The following is an 18,419-nucleotide window of genomic DNA, read 5'->3' as shown; positions in this document are numbered from 1 at the left end:
TTCCCCAGTGTTGCCTTCAGAAAAACTCCAATAAAATCGACCCGGTATCACGGCAGAGCGTGAAATAGACACGCCCGTCCAACACGGCAAAGCATGAGATGGCCACGCTTAGGGCTGTCTAGGCGTGAAAGTTACGCCTTTTTGTAAGCGTGAAACTTAAACGCACGTTAATGTCACATGACGAAGGACCATGCGACCAAGGTACCGTAACAGACGTATCGATACCAAGTACAAAGGACACTTTTTTGAATCGCAGACAAATCCAGAAGGTGACAACGTTGTTCTTGAGTTATTTATTTTTTTCCCTAACCCCAACCATACTTTGGTTTTTTCCGAACCCCAACCAGGTGTTTTTTTTGCTAATAGTTTTGTTTTCCTGTAAATCACATGGTTTGGAAGCATGCAGAAGGTTTCTGTCCTCCACGACAAGGAAAACGTGAAACTTTCACGCTTCGACGTCGCCGAGCGTTGCTATCTCACGTTTTGCTGTAGTGGACGGGCGTGTCTATTTCACGTTTTGCCGTGATTCCAAGTTGATGATATCCAGAATTAAACATGATAAAAGACCACACACACAGGCACGCACGCACACGCACACGCACACACACACGCACACACACACACACACACACACACACACACACACACACACAGTGTCCTTAGAGTGGATCAAAGCCATGGCAGAGCCTCCAAAATGAAGAACCCAGAGGGTTGGAAAGGAAAAGACATAAAGAGGAACACACACACACACACACACACACACACACACACACACACACACACACACACACACACATATCTTGAAACACTTCTTGATTTCACTAAAACTTGAGCATGTTGTCATCAATACCTTGTTTTTTCTAAATGATTCCCTCCCAGCTTTAAAGCCTGATAAAACAGAAGAGTGTCCATGAAGGTGGTTTTGTTCTCACAGCGGCACGCTAAAAGGATGCCGTCTGTTGCTAAGAGACTAATGTGTCGTAACCGCCGTGCTCCTCCCGCTCTGCTCCTATGATGTCACGCTGGTAGTGGTGTGACGCACCGAAGACACCAGAGTGAAAGTTTTTTTTTTTTATTCACCGACTTCCGTCATTCAAGCTCGTTTCAACTCATTCATTCACCGCCGCTCACGGACTCGTTCGTTCTCATGCAGGCCTGCATTTACTGATAATACTAACAAAGGCGCTCCGTCAGGGAGCTGGTTTTTCCAACAGACAGTGAGATAAACCCGGCTTTCTGTAGACACCTGCTGCATCCCTCGCATTGGACTGACTGACAGAATTAAAACAGGCAGTGCAGAATACCAAAAAATAGAAATAACACATGAAATATGACTTTATGCATGATGTTAAATTGCAAAAACAAAGCAGCTGTAAAAACTCAGATTTAACTATAACTGTAAAAACTGCAGCTATAAGGAGATACAAAAAAAAAAAAAAAAATCATTTCTCCTGCTCTAATGGACTTTGCTGCACTTTTCATGGCAGAATGTTTTTTTTGTTGTCTTGAATCGAATAGAAACACAATAATCTGCTGCTACTAAAACATCCATTTTTTTTCCGATGTGCCAAGATAATAAAACAATTCAGAAAAGCTTGCACTGTAAAAAAAATTAAAAAAAAAAACAAAAAAAAACTGACGCAAACTGCAGTATATCCGGCAGCCAGGTCCAGGTTTCATGTTGGATGTGTACTGACCCTGCTGAAGACGTTCACACCCCAGTCACACCGCACATCCACACCCGAGTCACCTCTCTGCAGGAGGAGGTGGAGGAGGAGGAGCAGGGCGACCTAACACACAGGGCAGGTTCATTAAAAACATAATTATCTTTGCACACAGTCATTAAGTCTAATTACGTGTCCTGTCTGAAAATACTGGCGCCAAAAGGGGCCAAAATAGTGATGAAGTGCAGACTGTAAACAGTAATCACAGACAAACACGTGTCAATTTAAATTTAACATTAATATTATTTTATATGCATGTGTGTGTACCTGTGATTCCGCAGTGACACATCCTTTTTTTTAATTTTTTTTTTTACCTCTAACCAGCAGAACATTTAGCCTGGAGTGTTATTTTTCGTCTTAGCTGCTCCACAACATCCTTTAGACAACACACGCGCACAAGCACGCATAAACACACACACACACACACACACACACACACACACACACACACACACCGAGTATAATACACGGGCACATGCAGGAGGAACAAAACGACTCACCTCAGTAAAAATGACGACCAACTTTCACTTGACAATTTCTTTAATTGCCGCGCGGAGAAATGAAGGGAGAAAAGGTGGGGGAGAAAAAAACAACCTGCGAGGAGACTTTTTCTACAAAGTGAAAACGGAAGTTGACATTTTTGAACCCGAGGATCCTGCGAGGCGCAACAGTGTGTGAGCGCAAATCATCCTCGCAGCGCGGACTGAGCTCTCTGCGCTCAGCGCCACTGACGGACGCAGCTGAGTCAAGCTCCACGGCGTTAACTACACACCGGAAGTTCACTGTCAAAGTAAAAGCGGTACTGCCGGGAAAAAAAGCAAAGCACTTCCGGCTTGGACTGTAATTTGTTTTCTATTTATTTAGTCTTTATTTAATTTGTTTGGTGCGTGCAACTGCGTGTGGTTTGCGTCACTGGGAACCTACATACTTACCTGTAAATATCTGAATGATTTGGGGATTTTGTAAATTTCTTTTTTTTCCTATTTCAAATTCGAGATTCTTCCCCTGGCACTCTCTCGTGGTCAACACAAACATTACATTCATCAGCAGTATGAAGTATTAAGTAACTAAATACAGTCACAGTTAGGGGATCTATCTTACCCAGGTACATATCTTTACTTATTTTACTTGAACTAAACGCTTCTTCTGCCCATATTCAGTATAAAAATAAGTACTTTTGCAAAATTCTGGTTTCTATTATTAGTTCTATCTTTAAACGTTTTTCAGTTTCTTTTGCACTTTTAATTTCATTTTAAAGTGATGCAGATGTTTTCATTGGTCACCAGGGAAAGCACAGGTGTCACTGATTACATTAACGATGACTTGAAAGTTAAGCAGCTAAATGGAATTCAGTCATCATTAATTTAATATTTACATCTGTGATTTAATTACTATAACGTGATAAAAACGCCTTCAGTAGAAAAGACCTGGGGGGAATCTCTTTTGTTAGGATTACAGCGGGCAGTGCTGTTAATGTGCATCTCTGAATCTTTGAAACTGCAACACATTTGCACCACCAGTTCTAACCACAAGAGGGAGCACGTGTACATAAATGAAAACACTATGAGGGCCACAGCTGACATTTCAGACGCTGTTGTTGCTGTTAGTCAGAATTTTTTATTTTGACTTATTTTTTCTATCAAACAAAGTAAGCTGCATATACAAAACATTTTCAGTATATTTTGAGGTGCAGATTTTGCATGTGGGATTTTATTTCACAACTATCTGAAGAGACAAAGAGCCTGTTTACAAAGAAGAACAATTCATGTGATTTTCCAAATAAGTTTAGCTCTTTTTGTGCTCAAACATGCATCATAGTTTGGGATTAAGATAAAAAAAAAAAAGGAAAACAGGAATTGAAACCAAACTGAGTTGTAAAAGAAAGAAAACATCTAACAGTATGAAATAAGGTGCATTATTTTACGACCTGAGAACAACAATATGATATTATTATTATAATAACACTCATAAAACTCAAGGAATAAAATTGGCCATCTTAACTTCAAAATACACATAATCATTTATGAACAGTGTCAAATACAAACTTGACCAGCTGAATAAATAACTTAAAACAATATGATCCCCAATTCTTTTCCATAATGAACAGCAGAAATAAATACGCAATCTGGACAGAGACCACAACCTGGAACGAGGATGAGAGCAGAAAACTCTTCCTTCACTGTGACTTAATGATTTATTGTGTATCAGCTACCGTGGCCTCTAATTCTTGTAAACACACTTCAGTGCAATTTGACTCAATCTGAGCCCACAAACATTCAGTATTTGTTTTCTCACCGGAGAGAAAAACCCGACGCGGCCTCCAGTTTCACAGCAGCTCGGGTCGGTTTGTAAACATTCTCTTCACTGATTTTATGGTCATATTTCTATAACACCTGTATCGGGACCTTCAGGTCTTCACAGTGCTCATGATTTTAGTTTGAAATAAATTACAACATCTCTGTCTTCTGCACTGTATTATTTCTGGATTTCCTGACTTTTTCCAACTTTAATTTAAATAGTTTTAATTGATTGTATAATATAGTAACACAAACAGCTATAAACAAGAGGTGTGATGTTTTCAACTAGTCTATTACATTCTCCTGAACACGACATCTCAAGAACACCTTGAGGAAATTTCCTAAAATTTGGCAAAACATTCACTTGGACCCACAGATAAACTGCTTAGATTTTTTTGGTCAAAGGTCAAAGGTCAGGGTGACCTCACAAAACATATTTATGGCTGGCACCTTATGAATTCATACGCTGCTTGTGACAAAACTTTACACTAATGTCTGATAGGATGAAACAATGGAAGTCACGACGTTTTCTGTCCAAAAGGTCAAAGGTCAACTTCACTGTTGCATCATAATGTTTTAAAAACAGACATTATTTAGTACATAACTGAGAAACAGATGGGGGGACCGTGACCATGTTCCACATGTGGTCACATCCTGAATGTGTGACCCTAACCCACTGAACACCAGAGGACACGCTGTCGGCTAATAACAGCAGTTTACTGTTGCGAAACTGGAGGTCAATAAGTGCTTAGTCATACATTTAAATACTCTCAAAAAAACAAACTGTTGTGCTTTAGTGCTTTGGTATAATGTTCCACAGAGCTGCTTTTAAAATGAGAGAAATCAACACACTTCAGGAGAACAGGAATGAAAAAAATGCCTCCGATGGTTTGTTTAACTAAATTTGTAGCAGAAGTCGATCAGTAGTGTTGCTGTGATTCACCTCTGCAGACGAACTGGAACGACGCTTCTCCCACCGTCATCAGGTCAGGTGGAGGAGAAGTTCAGCCTCCTGTCCACCAGATGGAGCCTCTGGGCGTCACTCAGGGACACTTTGTTCCTCCACAGCCTACGAGCACAGACGGAGGAAGGTTTGATGTTCTCGATGTGGCATTAACACGACACTATAAATCAATAAGGTGTCAGCAGAGAGTCTACGGGTGCCTGGAAGAGCCAAAGTTTACCTGATGAGGTGCAGAGCCGGGCAGGACTGCAAGGCTTTGAGAAGGGCCTCCGCTCCACACACACTCACACAGTTGGACTCCAGACTAGAAGCAACAGTGACACACTTTATTGTTTACAATGAAATGAAAAACCTAAACGAGGCATAAAGTACTGAGAGAATATAGCACACAATTAGCCGGTCCCACCCAAAATGCACTAAAATATTTTTTGCTGTAAATTAAATCAACGTCCGTTGATTGAGGTAAAACTCTGTATTTCACAGTTTCTGGACTTTTTCAAATCTGGTGTCTGGTGAGACGTTCACAGGCCGGTACTGATGCATCTTATCTTACTGAACAGTAAATTATGTGGAATAGGCTGTGCAGCTGTAAAAAGTTTTTGTAATTGCTCTCACGGTTGAAAGGGGTCTATAAATGTTCTGCACTGAAGGTTTTTAAAAATAGGATGAAATGAGAAGAGACACTAAATCAAATGAAAGTGAAACAGAGAAAAATCCAGTTTAAAAAAAATAAAAACTGATGCAAACTGTAAATCTCTTAACATTTGTGTGTCTGTTTGTACATTTGTGTTTATTGTTTTTTTTTTTTTATCAAACTCACTCTATCCGGGTCAGACTGTGACAGAGAGGCAGAACTCTGGCGAGCTCCAGAGCAACTTCATCACCACAATTATTCCATCCAAGACTAGAGAGAAACAGAGAAAGTTACAGAGAGAGAAACAGAGAATTATAGAATATTTGAACTAACAATTTCTTTCAGCCTTTAGGTCACATTTGAAAGATGTCATGCTTGAAATGAGTCATAACTAACACAAATATAATTATAATGAAATAATCTTTAGTGTATGATGATCGATGAAATATGTCAGGCTTACATCAGGAAGTTGGATTCACTGAAAGCTAACTACGTCGCTATCGCTGAAAACAAAGCTGCCACATGAAGACTTACAGATTCTGAAGTAATAAGAAGATGAATTTAACCATTACATGGCTTTTACTACCAGTTTATGGTCATGTTTTTATTTTTTTTTTATCTCACCCCACGTCCTGCAGGAGGGGACAGTGAGCCAGACCGGCGGCGACGGCGCACAGCTCCGACGTCCCGACGGAGGTCAGACTGAGACGAACCAGAGACACAAACACTCAGCACATCTACTTCCTTATCTGTGCTGTGATTCTCAAAATGACGAGTCTTACTGAATCTTTCTGAGGTTCTTCATGCACATTATTGCTTTGGACAGACTCGCTGCTCCCTCGGGTCCGATACGGTTTTCTGAAATACTAGATAAAGAAAATAAATGTTGGAAAAACTCAGATATAAAGAGTAAAAGTGTTAAGAAGAACGTTTAAAACATGTGAGACGTACTCGAACACAGCGAGGTGCGTCAGCGATGGGAAAACAACGGCCATCCCCGCAGCAGTGAGGTCGCAGAGACTGTTACTGGACAGACTGGAGGAGAGACCGAAGTTTTAAGATTCATTTTGTTATTTATATTCTTCACATTAAACAAATATACTCAGTCAAAGTAACAAAAACAACAACAAAAAAAATTTTTAAATATACTTTTCGAAGCAAAGAACATAATGTTAAAGACAAAATTTTCATAGAAAAGCTTCATGTTTATTGAAATTAAATGTTAAATAGCATCTTTAGCCTCGTGTACAATCATCTGTAACGTAGTCTTTCACTGATGTACAGGAAGAAACCGCATGTAAAACTGTCCTTACTGGAGCTCCTGCAGCCGGCCGCAGCTCTTCAAGGCCTCCAGCAGCTTCACTCCTGATTGGTCGGTGACAAGGTTCTTTGAAAGACTGGAGGACAAATAAACACACACACACACACACACACACACACACCAAAAAAAAGTTTTAATAAATTGTTTCGGAACCACAAAAAGCTGTCCGTCGCCATTTTTTACTACTTCGGAGCGGTTTGGAGCAGAAAGTGACTAATTTGGACGAGCTGGGGGAGGAGCCAGCGGTGGATCTGATTGATCTGATTGGAAAGCTGATGATAATATGTCCCGCCCACCGATAGCTGTAACCTGACTGCACCACAGGCCTGTCAATCAAACAGACACGCCCCCAAAAACAGGTCTTCTTGAATCTTCTTTTCTAATGAATGAGGGATTATTTTCAGATGGACCTCCAGAAAACTAATAAGAAGGAGTGACTTTAGCTAACAACACCGAGATAACTGATGGACACATTTTATTCACTTTGGATTTGATGAGAGAAGTTGAATGGGAGTCTATGGAGCCGGAGGCTTTTTGGAGCCGACCTCTAGTGGCACTCGCTGGTATTGCAGTTTAAGACACTTCTGGATTGGAACCATTTTACAGACCCAGAAGCTACGAACACTTTTATATCCAGTTTGTGGTTCAACATGGTGAATGGACTGCACTTCAACTGTAAAAACGCTTTTTAACTGTAAAATTGAAGAACTTTGACTTTAGTGTCTTGTTCAAGGACACTTCGGCACGTGGACGAGAGGAGCTGGGGATTGAACCCCCAACCCTTGCGATTAAGTGAGCAACCTGCTCAAACAAAACATAATTATTTGACATCTGATCTGTGCCACTTGCACACATATGATCTGCTTCATCTGCGACCTCCATCAGAACAGTCAGATGGAAATTGACGCGCTTTATTTAACACCTGCACAATCCCTCCAATCACCGGTCACCCCGAACTAAACTAACTAAAAATAAACAGAGAAGAACAACAACAGTGACGGGTCAAACGGAGACGAGGGGGTTACAAATCTGACGGACATTTATGAGGGAAGCTTCCTGTCAAGAAAAAAACTAGAGAACTTATCAGAAGGGAGACGTTTCTTAAAGGCATCCAAAGATACGACAAAAGATCCGCATGGATGACGACAACACAACATATCACGCATAAAAAAACTAAAAACAGCAGCATCATCATCCCTCAACCTTGAGCAGGAAGACCTTCTGTAGCTGTCGGACCAACTTGCTGCCAAATGGGAACAGCTGATACCAATAAAGAAGATGATCCAATAAAACGGTTCGTGTGTTCTGAGTGACTTTTCACTTCCACACGAGCAAAACAGAGGACGAGTCTCTGGTCTTTAGAAGACAGCTCGACCGTGCTGTTAAATGTAGACGAAAAATCCCAAAGCAGCAGATTATTGGAAGTCGTTTAGGAAAAGAAAAAGGTCATTGATTGGTGGGATTCATTGGCAGAAATGGATTTTAATTTTCTTAATTAGTGTGAAATTGCTGTGTTTGCATTATCCACGGATCGTAGATTCTCTAACACATCTAAACAGGGAGGGTCGAAGAGAGGCGCATTTAGACGGTTCAGTGGTGGATGAAACCAAAACAGCACTTTTTAGTTTGACTGGTGATATTTGATGAGAAGTGGCACCTACATGATGTCAGTAGCAGATGTGAACGGCTGCATCAATAGTTCACACTAGAAAAAAAAATCTAAGAGCATGCTCATGTAATCTGAGAAATATTTTCTACAGCTGAACTCTCTAAAATATTTATCTGCAGGATTATAACAACATAGATGATGATTTTTTTTTGTGGTCTAAAAAAACGTTTAACAATAACCTGATCTTCCTGAGCTCTGTCCAGGTAGGAAGGAGTCTGATCAGCTGTTCGATTCCTCCGTCGGCCATCAGCCAACCGTCCAACCTGAGAAAAGAAGATTCAACTCAGAATTAACAACGGACTGAAAAATAATCTGCATGTGTGAAAAAAAAACAACTCACTCGATCTCCTCTAATTGCGTGAGTCCTTCCAGAGCAGCGACCAGGAGATCCATGTTAGCTTCTGATTGTCCCATCGCCGTGGCAACCTTACTCAGCCTGGCACACACACACACACACACACACACACACACACACACACACACACACACACACGTACTGTTCAACCAAGCCATGGTCATATTGGCTGCTGAGCTAGCAGACATGCTTCAAGTGTCGTCAGGACAGTAAAGAGGACTAAATAAATCAACATCTCGTTTGATGCAGATTAATATCCACCTAATTACGATCTGTATTTCTGTACTGTTAAGTACTGCACACTGACATTCGCAGTCCATGTTGTGACCTCGCTGCTCATCAGATAGCAACACTTTTACAGCTTAGCACGATGAGAGGACATGATGATGATTCATGAATATTCTCCCTCCTGTGTGTGTGTGTGTGTGTGGTGGGGGGGGGGGGGGGGGGGTCGTGGGATCAGACCCTACGTATTTATTACGCAGCTCACATGGAGCCGATGACAGGTCGGTATGATGGACTGCAGCAACAGTGGCTGTTATGAGAGCGGTGGACCTGTGGATTTTGGCAGTGCAAGCGGTTACATGGCATCATAAATAGACTGGATAGCTCGGGAAGGGAGGGGGGGGGAGGGAGTTGGAGGGGGTCATCCAGGTCGGTGTGACCGTAGTAAAAAAAAACCTAAAAAGCAAAGACGTCAGCCTGGAATAGTTTTTACCGACTAAGCTCTTCATGCTCAATAAATCCTGAAGATTGTGGTGAGCAGGAAGTCAGGGTTTAATTTATGAGTCTTCCAAATCCCCTGGAAAGATCAAAACATATTGAAAAAAAAAAAGTGTCCTTTATAAACTAATGTGATGACTGATCAGTTGTGACGAGGACACTCGATGGAGAACACCCTGTCCTAATGAAAGCGATACGGGAGGAGAGGCTGTCTCTTACTTGAGGCGGCGTATCGAGTTTGAATTCCTCAGCGCTCGTGCCAAACTCGTCCTGCTGCGCTCGTCCAGCAGCGCCGAGTCCAGACTATTTTTTGGGGGGGGGACAAGATGCAGGAAAGAGACGTAAAAACATAGGAAGCATAGAAAACATTTTCACACGTTCATTCATATAAATGTGTGCCACGGTTGCATATCGTACCAAAGGTCTTCCAGACCGACACACTGCCCCAGCGCCTCCACGAGCTGCAGCCGGGCGGCCGAGCTCCACACGCAGCGGGTCAGACTGCAGCGGGGGGAGGGGGGGGGGTCCGGTGGTTAATTATCATGTTTACAACCTGCATGAGATGCTTGAAATGTTTTACACAACGATGCACGTAGGTTCTTATCACTGGTCTTTGGAGGGTGAATCTATAAGTGCAGAGGCTGCAGCTGTTGCACGTTAACGGAGCGCAGCACCGCGACGTGCACGGAGCAGGAAGAAGCTACGACCCTCATGAGTAAGTGATCGTCATCAGTTCCTGAGTTCAGACCCTGAACCCATGCGTGTGCATGCAGGAGCTGTTTGTCGCCGGCGATCACGTGACAATGTCGACCAAAACTAACGTCACATCCATAGTTAGCTCTATAATTTAGGAGATAATTCTGCTGTTTTATTTCTTTCGCTTGTCAGCCCTGATTGCACGAAGACATTTTCTTATGCACTATTTCGTTGGGAAATAAATTGATGAAGTTAGACCAATTGGAAAACCTCTGCTGGACACTAACTTGTAAATGCTTACTTGACTGATCGTAGACGAGGCAACAACCTGGTCAAACTCCGAGCAGCTGCGTCTCTGATCACATGACCTGATAGGCTGGACAGAGTAAAAGAGGAACATCATGTCATTGTTGTATCTGTATGAATTGTTAAAACAAATCTGAGTCGAAGGAAACCTTTCAAAAGTCTGAGGTCAGACCAGCCATGTTTCTGTGCACACTTCAGGGGCTGTCGGAGATCCGAGCGTTTACAACAGAATGCTTTTTGTTGGTGTTTCTCACTTTAAGTGCTGAATGGATGCCGACTGCAGGAGGACCTCGGAGACGTGCTCCACCACAGCTGCAGTGCTCTCTTTGGATCCAACGCTGCAGAAGACAAAAGAGGGTTATTGTCATGCTCATGAATATGAAAACACGTGTTTAATGTGAAATGGCTCAAACCTGAGAGAAGAGAGATTTGGCAACGAGGGCAGAACAGACCAGAGAAACTCAGCTCCCTCTGCACCGAAGCTCGTGACGGAAAAACTGTGACGAACGAGAACAAACAGGAGTTGTTTTTGGGTTTTTTAACAAATATTTTTCTACATGTTACGTTCATGCATAAAACAAAGTTATACTCACTGCAGCTCTGTCAGTGAAGGACACCGCTGGATGATGCTCATCATGGACGCAAGCTGGTGTTTGTCTACACAGTCCACAAAGCTGAAGGAGGAGAGGAGAGGAGAGGAGAGGAGAGGAGAGGAGAGGAGAGGAGAGATAATTAGTCACTTTTTGGTGGTAAAAAAATGAAGTTTTTTTTGAAGACCACAAAAATAATGCTTCTGCATGTGTATAGTTGCTATTTTCTTTCCTTTCATTTGTTGTCTGGCATTACTGAACAATTTTAAGAATAAGAAAGATCATAGCTGAACACTTCTCATAACAACAAGCCTGACGTTTATCTTCTGTCCTCGAAGCCGTGCGAACGTGAAGTTTCAGTCATTAACACAGTGGAGCTGTAAGAAGGTTTTGCATCACTTGCAGGTATAACGTGTAAGTTTAAAAACAATCACCCTATGTTTTTTGTGGCCAGCGATGGAGCTGAATCTGCAGAGTCACCGCTGAAAATAAAAATGACACAAAATGAAGCATGATCAGATTTTCTGTGTGTGCAGTATAACCTGTTAAAGTTTAATATTAGAACTGTTTAATATTAGAACAACTACCTGCTGAACTACAGGAAACGACAGGTTTTATATCTTTTATTCATTTTTACTGCCCTTTTTATAGTATCACCTACGTGCTCACAGTTTCTCAGCTGCAGCTTCATAATAATCAATCCATCACTAAATAACTTGAACTTTATTACCTGGCTGGAGTCAGCTGGGTGGATTTGATCAGAGACAGGTGCAGCGTGCTATGATGGATGCTGCAAAACAAATGTGGCGGACAGTGTTAACAACACACATGCTGCACATGTTGATATGGGAGTCTCCTTTCCTGGTGTGTGTGTGTGTGTGTGTGTGTGTGTGTGTGTGTGTGTGTGTGTGTGTGTGTGTATTTGCATGCATTTTCATATCTCACCTGATCGTGTGAATGTTGCTGTTGAGGTCCAAACAACGAGCCACTAAACGAACAGCTCTCTCAGCTCTGATCCAATCCTCCTCAACGCTGATGTGAAAGTCGAGAGAGGAACATGGAGCAGCGAATCAGCAGGTCAATTTCACTTTGACAAAAAGGTTGTAAGATGTAGTTCAGATGTTCTCACCTGATAATGACTCCGGTCTGCCGGCAGTCCAGCAGTTTCACAAAGTCTTCGATCCACTCTGACTGCAGAGAATTGTTCTTAAACCTGTAAAACAAACAGCAGATGTTTTATTATTCGTTTTCAGATTAATATCTAACACTGGGGGACGAGCACGGAACATTAAAAAAAAATATATAAACACGATCCAAGAAAAATTTCAAATCACAAAATAACAGCAAATAAGCCACCTTTAAAACCTTAATGGTAAAAACAAACTGACTGTCAGTGATTATAACTGTAGACACACGAGTGATTAGTGGTTTATAACACTGGAGACGCAGCAGCTGTGTGTGCGGTGATGTTTTTTGTGGCTGAGCTAATTAAAGCTACTGTGATGTGTTGGTTACCATAAAGGAAGTTCAGATAGTAGTTGGATGTTTATTTACACATCTGAAGCTCAGCAACAGCCAAAGTCTGAACAACAACCATAAATTCAGCCGCACAGCAGCTGCAGCTGTGCTCAGCAGCTCAATGCTATCGAAGATCAAGGAGCACTAAATGTATATAGTGTATTATAAGTAGTCCGGACCAACACACCAACTGTTCATCACTTCAGAAAAAAATGAAAGCATAGTGCAAGAAAGGGAAAAAAGCAGTCGTTTTGTTCACGGCAAGGAGAAACGTCATTGAAAATAAGAAAGAAAGAAGAAATATATCTATTTATTCTTCACCTTAATGCATTTTTTTTTAAATTCTTATCTGGATCCTGGTCATAGGAGTTGATATGATGTGAATTTTTATTTTTATTTTTTTACAGAATTTTATTCATTTATTTATCCTTCAACCAAAGTTAAAGATTTTCCAAAATTGGAATTACAAGATTTTTTTGTAGTGTCGACTTTTACAAAAAAATTAAAGAAAAGATATTTTCTCATGTCAGCAATGCATCACGTCTTTTTTTCCCCCTGAAATCTGAAGTTACACATACATTTTCCATACGATGGCGTCTAAAGATGGAGGTGAACTTACTCCACTTTGGTCAAACCAGGACAGCCGGACACGATCTCTGCAAACCCGACCAGATGGTGGCGCTCCAAACGACTTTCTCTGACACTGACAGAAAAAAACGAGAGCGGAGAACGACGTAATATAACAACAGTTGAAACAGAAAAGAGAGAGTCTAAACCTTCGAGTTTTCTGATTACCTCAGCGTTTTCTCACAACCTCCACTTTGTCTGAACCAGATGAGACACTTCTGCTCTTCATCCAAACTACCGGCAGACATCAGAAGGAAGACGCAAGAGAAAAGGAGACGAATAGACAAAGACATAAATCCTCATTGATTTTTTTTTTTATGCTCTCTTTCTCTGTGTCTTGTTCACTCACTTCCTCACAGACTCACCTGAGCTCCACAGCAGAGATGTGAGCACAGGTACGCAGCGAGCGGGACACGTCCAGCAGCCCCTGCTGGCTCAGGCCGTTCTTACTGAGGCTGTGGATGAAGAAACATAACCAAAAAAAGAAAGAAGTGTTTATCCCACATTATAGCCATTAATAGTAATAATAACAATGAACGTATAATATGCAGCTCTTTACAGGAGAAGGTGAAAACAAAGACATAAAACTTGAATAAAAGTAGAGACAAGAAGTATTAAATCAAAAGAGTGATGTAAAAAATTACTTAAAAGCAAGATCATAAAAATAAGTCTTCAGCTGTTTCTTAAAACTACAAACAGAAGTTTCTCTTTTAATTCGCAGCAGGAGTTTGTTCCAAAAGTTTGGTGCATAAAAACTAAATGTTGCTTCACTGGAGTTCATTTTTGGATTATTTAATCTAAGAGGACGCTTTCAAACATCTTCAGATAAACGGGCAGAAAATGTGAGAAAGGTGCTGAATCATTCAGAAATTTGAAAAAAAACAACAAGTAAAAGCCGGTGTAGTGACGCTAAAACTGGAATACGATCTCTTTTCCTGGTTAAAATTCTGGAAGATGAATGTTGTTGTTTTTCCGTCCAACCAGAATAAAGTGCGTTACAGTAATCCAGTCGAGAAATTACGAAGGCACGAGTAATAGTTTCAGTGGCAGGTAGATACCAAATACTCTTTAAATGGAAAAATACATTTTCAAACACTACAATTACAGTATATTCTATAAGTGCTCTTTTTTCTCTTGTTTTAATAGCATCTCCAACTTCCTGTAAAATGCATCTAAATGTTGCATCTTCATAAGACGCATCTTACTTGACATATCTCCTGATTTTCATCGTTGGAAGAGAATCCATCACACACTTCACTCCTTCATCTCCCAGCTGGTTGTTCGATAAACTGCAGTCAGAAGAGGAGAGTAAGTGAGCACCGGGTACATTAGTGTGTGTGTGTGTGTGTGTGTGTGTGTGTGTGTGTGTGTGTGTGTGTGTGTGTGTGTGTGTGTGTGTGTGTGTGTGTGTGTTTGCGTGTGTGTGCGTGTGTGTGCGTGTGTGTGTGTGTGTGTGCACGTGTGTGCGTGTGTGTGGGTGTGTGTGTGCGTGTGTGTGTGTGTGCGTGTGTGTGCACGTGTGTGCGTGTGTGTGTGTGTGTGTGTGCGTGTGTGTATGTGTGTGTGCACGTGTGTGCGTGTGTGTGCGTGTGTGTGTGTGTGTGTGTGTGTGTGTGTGCATGTATGTATGTGTGTGTGTGTGTGTGTGTGCATGTGTGTGCGTGCGTGTGTGTGTCTCGTACTTCAGATCAGAGAGTCGGGGACCCTGCAGCAGGGTCTCCAGCAGTCTCTTCGAGTCGTCTCCGTCCAGGTGGAAATGAGTGAACCTGCGTGAGCGTGAAGTCGAGACAGACGGACGGAGGAAACGATCAGGAAGGTCGTTAAGTTCCCAGATGTGATTTCCTTCCATGCAACCTTTTTTTTTTTGCAGAGAATGTACTTCCTTGTTTTTTTTCTTCTCTACTGCTCTAAAAGTTGTATTTTGAAGCGTCAGCAGATGTTTTTCAGTCAAATAATAAAATACATTTACTCACTTAATTACTGTTTTAAAAAAAAAGGCCAATTATAGTTTTTTAGTTGTGATAGACAGAATTCCTGCTGGATTAGTTTGTCTATTATTATTATTTTTAAACTGAGCCACGTTGGCAGTTAGATTAAAAGAGTTAAAGAAGTTAAACACTGTGAGAACTGTGAATGTTTAAGCAGCTGACAGACTGAAAAATAAAGCAGTAGATGATTAAACCGACCTGCAGCTCACTTCTTCTGGTTTCACTGCGTCGAAACTGACGAAGGATTCACTGTGAGGCCTGAAGAAGAATTCAAAGCAGCAATTAGTCCAAAAAAACACATCACTGCTGACAGATTGAAATCGACATCAGAAAGACTTTCTGCTGTTGCACATCTGTTCACTCTGTTACAGACAAAATAAAAGCTTTCACAAGTTCATTTTGTACCTGAGCTCCACCGATGAGACTCTCTGACTGTCAGTCAAACAGCTGACTAGCGTGAGTGCGTCAGCTGTGGATGTGATGCTGTGGCTGACACTGACGAGAAAAAGAGGGGATACGGTTAATTCAAATTTAACTACAGCAGTTATTGATAAAAAAAAAAAAAAATTAAAAAAAATTAAATTAAGTAAATCTTTATCAAATTTCTCCAGAGAATGATGGCAAGCTTTTTCTATGATACAATTTTAACTGGACCACTTCTAGGTATTTTATTTACATATCTTTCTTACAAATAAATAACTATAATTTCCCAACAAGGATTAAGTTTTGCATATTACAACAAAATAAAAATAAAAATCTCCAACTAGAGAAAAAAACATGCGTACGAATGAAGTCGTGCACGTGTGCGTCTTACTCGAGTCGCTGCAGCGACGTCATCTTCGGCAGCACTTTCAGCAGATTCTCGAAGGCCTTGTGTGACAACGAGCTGCAAGAAAACCTGACGCAGCATGAAATATTAATGAATGAAAGTTGACCTGTGCTGAAGGAATAAAATGTGAATATAAAGTAATGAATCTTACTCTAACTCCAAACGGGAACGACACCTGACGAGACTTCTACACACTGTGGTGACATCAGACGGTTGGAGGCTGCTGTTGTTTATTCTACAAAATAAATCAAATCATTATTTTGTATTTAAACTGAGTGAAAACTGAAGTTAGAAGAATTAAATTGTGTATTTTTTGTCTTTTTTTTTTTCTGGCTTATGTCACCTGAACGTTTTCAGCTGCTGTTTGTCCTCACTGACAAAAAAAAAAGACAAAAAAAGAGAGGTTAGTTTATTAACAGGAAAATCAAACTGCAGGCCGTGATATGAATGCAGGTTTTTATTTTACACACATTCAGCATTTCTATAAATTGCATTATGATATTTTAACTCTATTTTTGTTTAATTTGTATTATATATTTAATTTTTCTTTATACGTGAAACAGCATGTAATTCTCTTGCTGTAAAGCCCTTTGAGCTGCATTTCTTGTATGAAAGGAGCAATGCAAATAAAGTTTAGGATTATCATGATTATGATTATTACCTTCCATCAGGGCAGAAGCTCAGAATCACCTGGTCTTTACCTCCATCGCTATAAAACCAACAGGACGCCAACAGATTAGAAACCACCTGCATATCTTAACTCTAGTTTAAAGCTAACAAAACCATTGAAATGTGGCCTATGGTTTTATTTTTTTTTTTTTTTTTAATCTTTCATAAACAGATATAAATAAGCTACTTATCATCTGCCACAGTTGGTGAAACAGGTGCTCTCTCTGCTGCTCTAATGAACTCATTAAACGCCTCGAATGGAAAACAAAAGACGACCTGATGTGAATTTGTGTTAAGTTGTCGTGGGAGCACAAAGCAGCAGCCAGCAGCGCCGCTCCGGCCAGGCTGGTGCCATTGTTGCTGGCGCTGAAAAAAAAACACACACACACACACACACACACACACACACACACACACACACACACACACACACACACACACACACACACACACACACACACACACACACAGAGAGAGAAAGATAAACAATGAGCCAGGAGGAAGCCAGTGCTTTGAATGAGAAGCTTACTCGCAGCGGCTGCCAGGTTTTGGAAACCTGTTTGTTGGGGAAATAGAAGTTCCGCTTCTGCCAACTTTCAATGAGCATCTGACAACAACACAAAGTCTCGTGTTTCCTTTGAAACACTCGCAGCTAAATAGAGAAGAATTGGAATAAAAACTCCGCTGGCGGGTTCACAACGTTATTTTTCATATTTTAATGAATATTTAGCTCGAAAACTCAAGTTTCCGAATGGTTCACTAGTTGATTATAATGAATCATTATTTATTCGTTGTTGTGTGAGCCTTACTTGATGGTCTGGATTTTGCTGAGACGAGGCAGGAAGTCCAACAACATCCTCAGACCTTTGTTGCCTAAACAGTTACCGGACAAACTGGAAATAAAGTGTGTCATTAAAAAATGTGTAATTATGGTCAGACACAAAAGAATTATTCAGAAAAAAAAATGCCATAACTGTTGCATTATTCCCATTTGTACTTGCTGATTGTGTGCGTGTACATTCATGTTTTTTTGTGCATCTTACTCGAGAACGGTGAGACCGGAGGACGTTCCCAAACTTTCCCAAACTCTTTCCAGGTCAGCAGGAAGCAGATTACAGCAGCTGAGACTGACAAGAGACAACAGCTTCAGGATTATCAGTAGTTATATCGATAATATTCAGCGTTATGACTGCAGACGTAGTTGAACTACAGACCCGCCTGGACAACTCTGCTACCCTGAACGAGCACAATCTTTTTCCTAAACGATTTCTCTGCAGTAAAATCCTTCCACTACATCCTGTTGTGCTCTCAAAAATGCTGTTGTGTTATTTTTGTGAGAGCGACAGCACAAACCGAAGCGTTCTAGAAGTTTCCTCTGCAGGTTTTTCTCTCCCTCCGGAGAACAGTATCGACACCTGGACGGGACTCTGCAGTCTGAAACACACAGAAACACGACAGTGGGTGTTTCCTCACAAAATAAAACACATTCGAAATAAAGAGGAATTCAGC

At 41.0% G+C, this 18,419-nt stretch overlaps 2 protein-coding genes across 4 annotated transcripts in view; both read right to left on the bottom strand.

Moving 5' to 3' along the window:
• Positions 1–2,470, bottom strand: part of cpne2 (copine II) — a 35,763-nt gene extending 33,293 nt beyond the window's left edge. Inside the window, exons 1-2 of one of the 3 annotated variants that reach the window (XM_069172744.1) lie at positions 2,225–2,470; positions 1,641–1,790 (exon numbers count right to left, since the gene is read on the bottom strand). The gene's annotated coding sequence lies outside the window, so the exon portion shown is untranslated. The remainder of the gene's footprint in view (positions 1–1,640; positions 1,791–2,224) is intronic. The other 2 variants (XM_069172743.1, XM_069172742.1) reach the window with 2 other exon arrangements.
• Positions 2,471–3,318: 848 nt separating this feature from the next.
• nlrc5 (NLR family, CARD domain containing 5) overlaps positions 3,319–18,419 on the bottom strand; it is a 29,275-nt gene continuing 14,174 nt past the window's right edge. Inside the window, exons 22-55 of the mRNA XM_069172821.1 lie at positions 18,264–18,344; positions 17,954–18,037; positions 17,720–17,803; positions 17,187–17,276; positions 16,903–16,950; positions 16,585–16,614; positions 16,393–16,476; positions 16,227–16,310; positions 15,818–15,907; positions 15,611–15,670; positions 15,107–15,190; positions 14,630–14,713; positions 13,790–13,879; positions 13,593–13,658; positions 13,417–13,500; positions 12,409–12,492; positions 12,225–12,311; positions 12,010–12,069; positions 11,714–11,761; positions 11,283–11,363; positions 11,103–11,186; positions 10,944–11,027; positions 10,685–10,759; positions 10,105–10,188; positions 9,907–9,990; positions 8,950–9,045; positions 8,789–8,872; positions 6,933–7,016; positions 6,571–6,654; positions 6,402–6,485; positions 6,244–6,321; positions 5,806–5,889; positions 5,206–5,289; positions 3,319–5,090 (exon numbers count right to left, since the gene is read on the bottom strand). Coding sequence (XP_069028922.1) covers positions 5,009–5,090; positions 5,206–5,289; positions 5,806–5,889; positions 6,244–6,321; positions 6,402–6,485; positions 6,571–6,654; positions 6,933–7,016; positions 8,789–8,872; positions 8,950–9,045; positions 9,907–9,990; positions 10,105–10,188; positions 10,685–10,759; positions 10,944–11,027; positions 11,103–11,186; positions 11,283–11,363; positions 11,714–11,761; positions 12,010–12,069; positions 12,225–12,311; positions 12,409–12,492; positions 13,417–13,500; positions 13,593–13,658; positions 13,790–13,879; positions 14,630–14,713; positions 15,107–15,190; positions 15,611–15,670; positions 15,818–15,907; positions 16,227–16,310; positions 16,393–16,476; positions 16,585–16,614; positions 16,903–16,950; positions 17,187–17,276; positions 17,720–17,803; positions 17,954–18,037; positions 18,264–18,344 — 2,674 coding nt within the window. The 3' untranslated portion in view covers positions 3,319–5,008. The remainder of the gene's footprint in view (positions 5,091–5,205; positions 5,290–5,805; positions 5,890–6,243; positions 6,322–6,401; positions 6,486–6,570; positions 6,655–6,932; positions 7,017–8,788; positions 8,873–8,949; positions 9,046–9,906; positions 9,991–10,104; positions 10,189–10,684; positions 10,760–10,943; positions 11,028–11,102; positions 11,187–11,282; positions 11,364–11,713; positions 11,762–12,009; positions 12,070–12,224; positions 12,312–12,408; positions 12,493–13,416; positions 13,501–13,592; positions 13,659–13,789; positions 13,880–14,629; positions 14,714–15,106; positions 15,191–15,610; positions 15,671–15,817; positions 15,908–16,226; positions 16,311–16,392; positions 16,477–16,584; positions 16,615–16,902; positions 16,951–17,186; positions 17,277–17,719; positions 17,804–17,953; positions 18,038–18,263; positions 18,345–18,419) is intronic.

The sequence above is a fragment of the Embiotoca jacksoni genome, unplaced genomic scaffold (assembly GCF_022577435.1).
Source record: "Embiotoca jacksoni isolate LCO1_2020_lvr unplaced genomic scaffold, fEmbJac1.0.p SCAF_55, whole genome shotgun sequence".
NCBI classification, from domain to species: domain Eukaryota; kingdom Metazoa; phylum Chordata; class Actinopteri; family Embiotocidae; genus Embiotoca; species Embiotoca jacksoni.
This window is presented reverse-complemented; position numbering and strand designations above follow the sequence as displayed.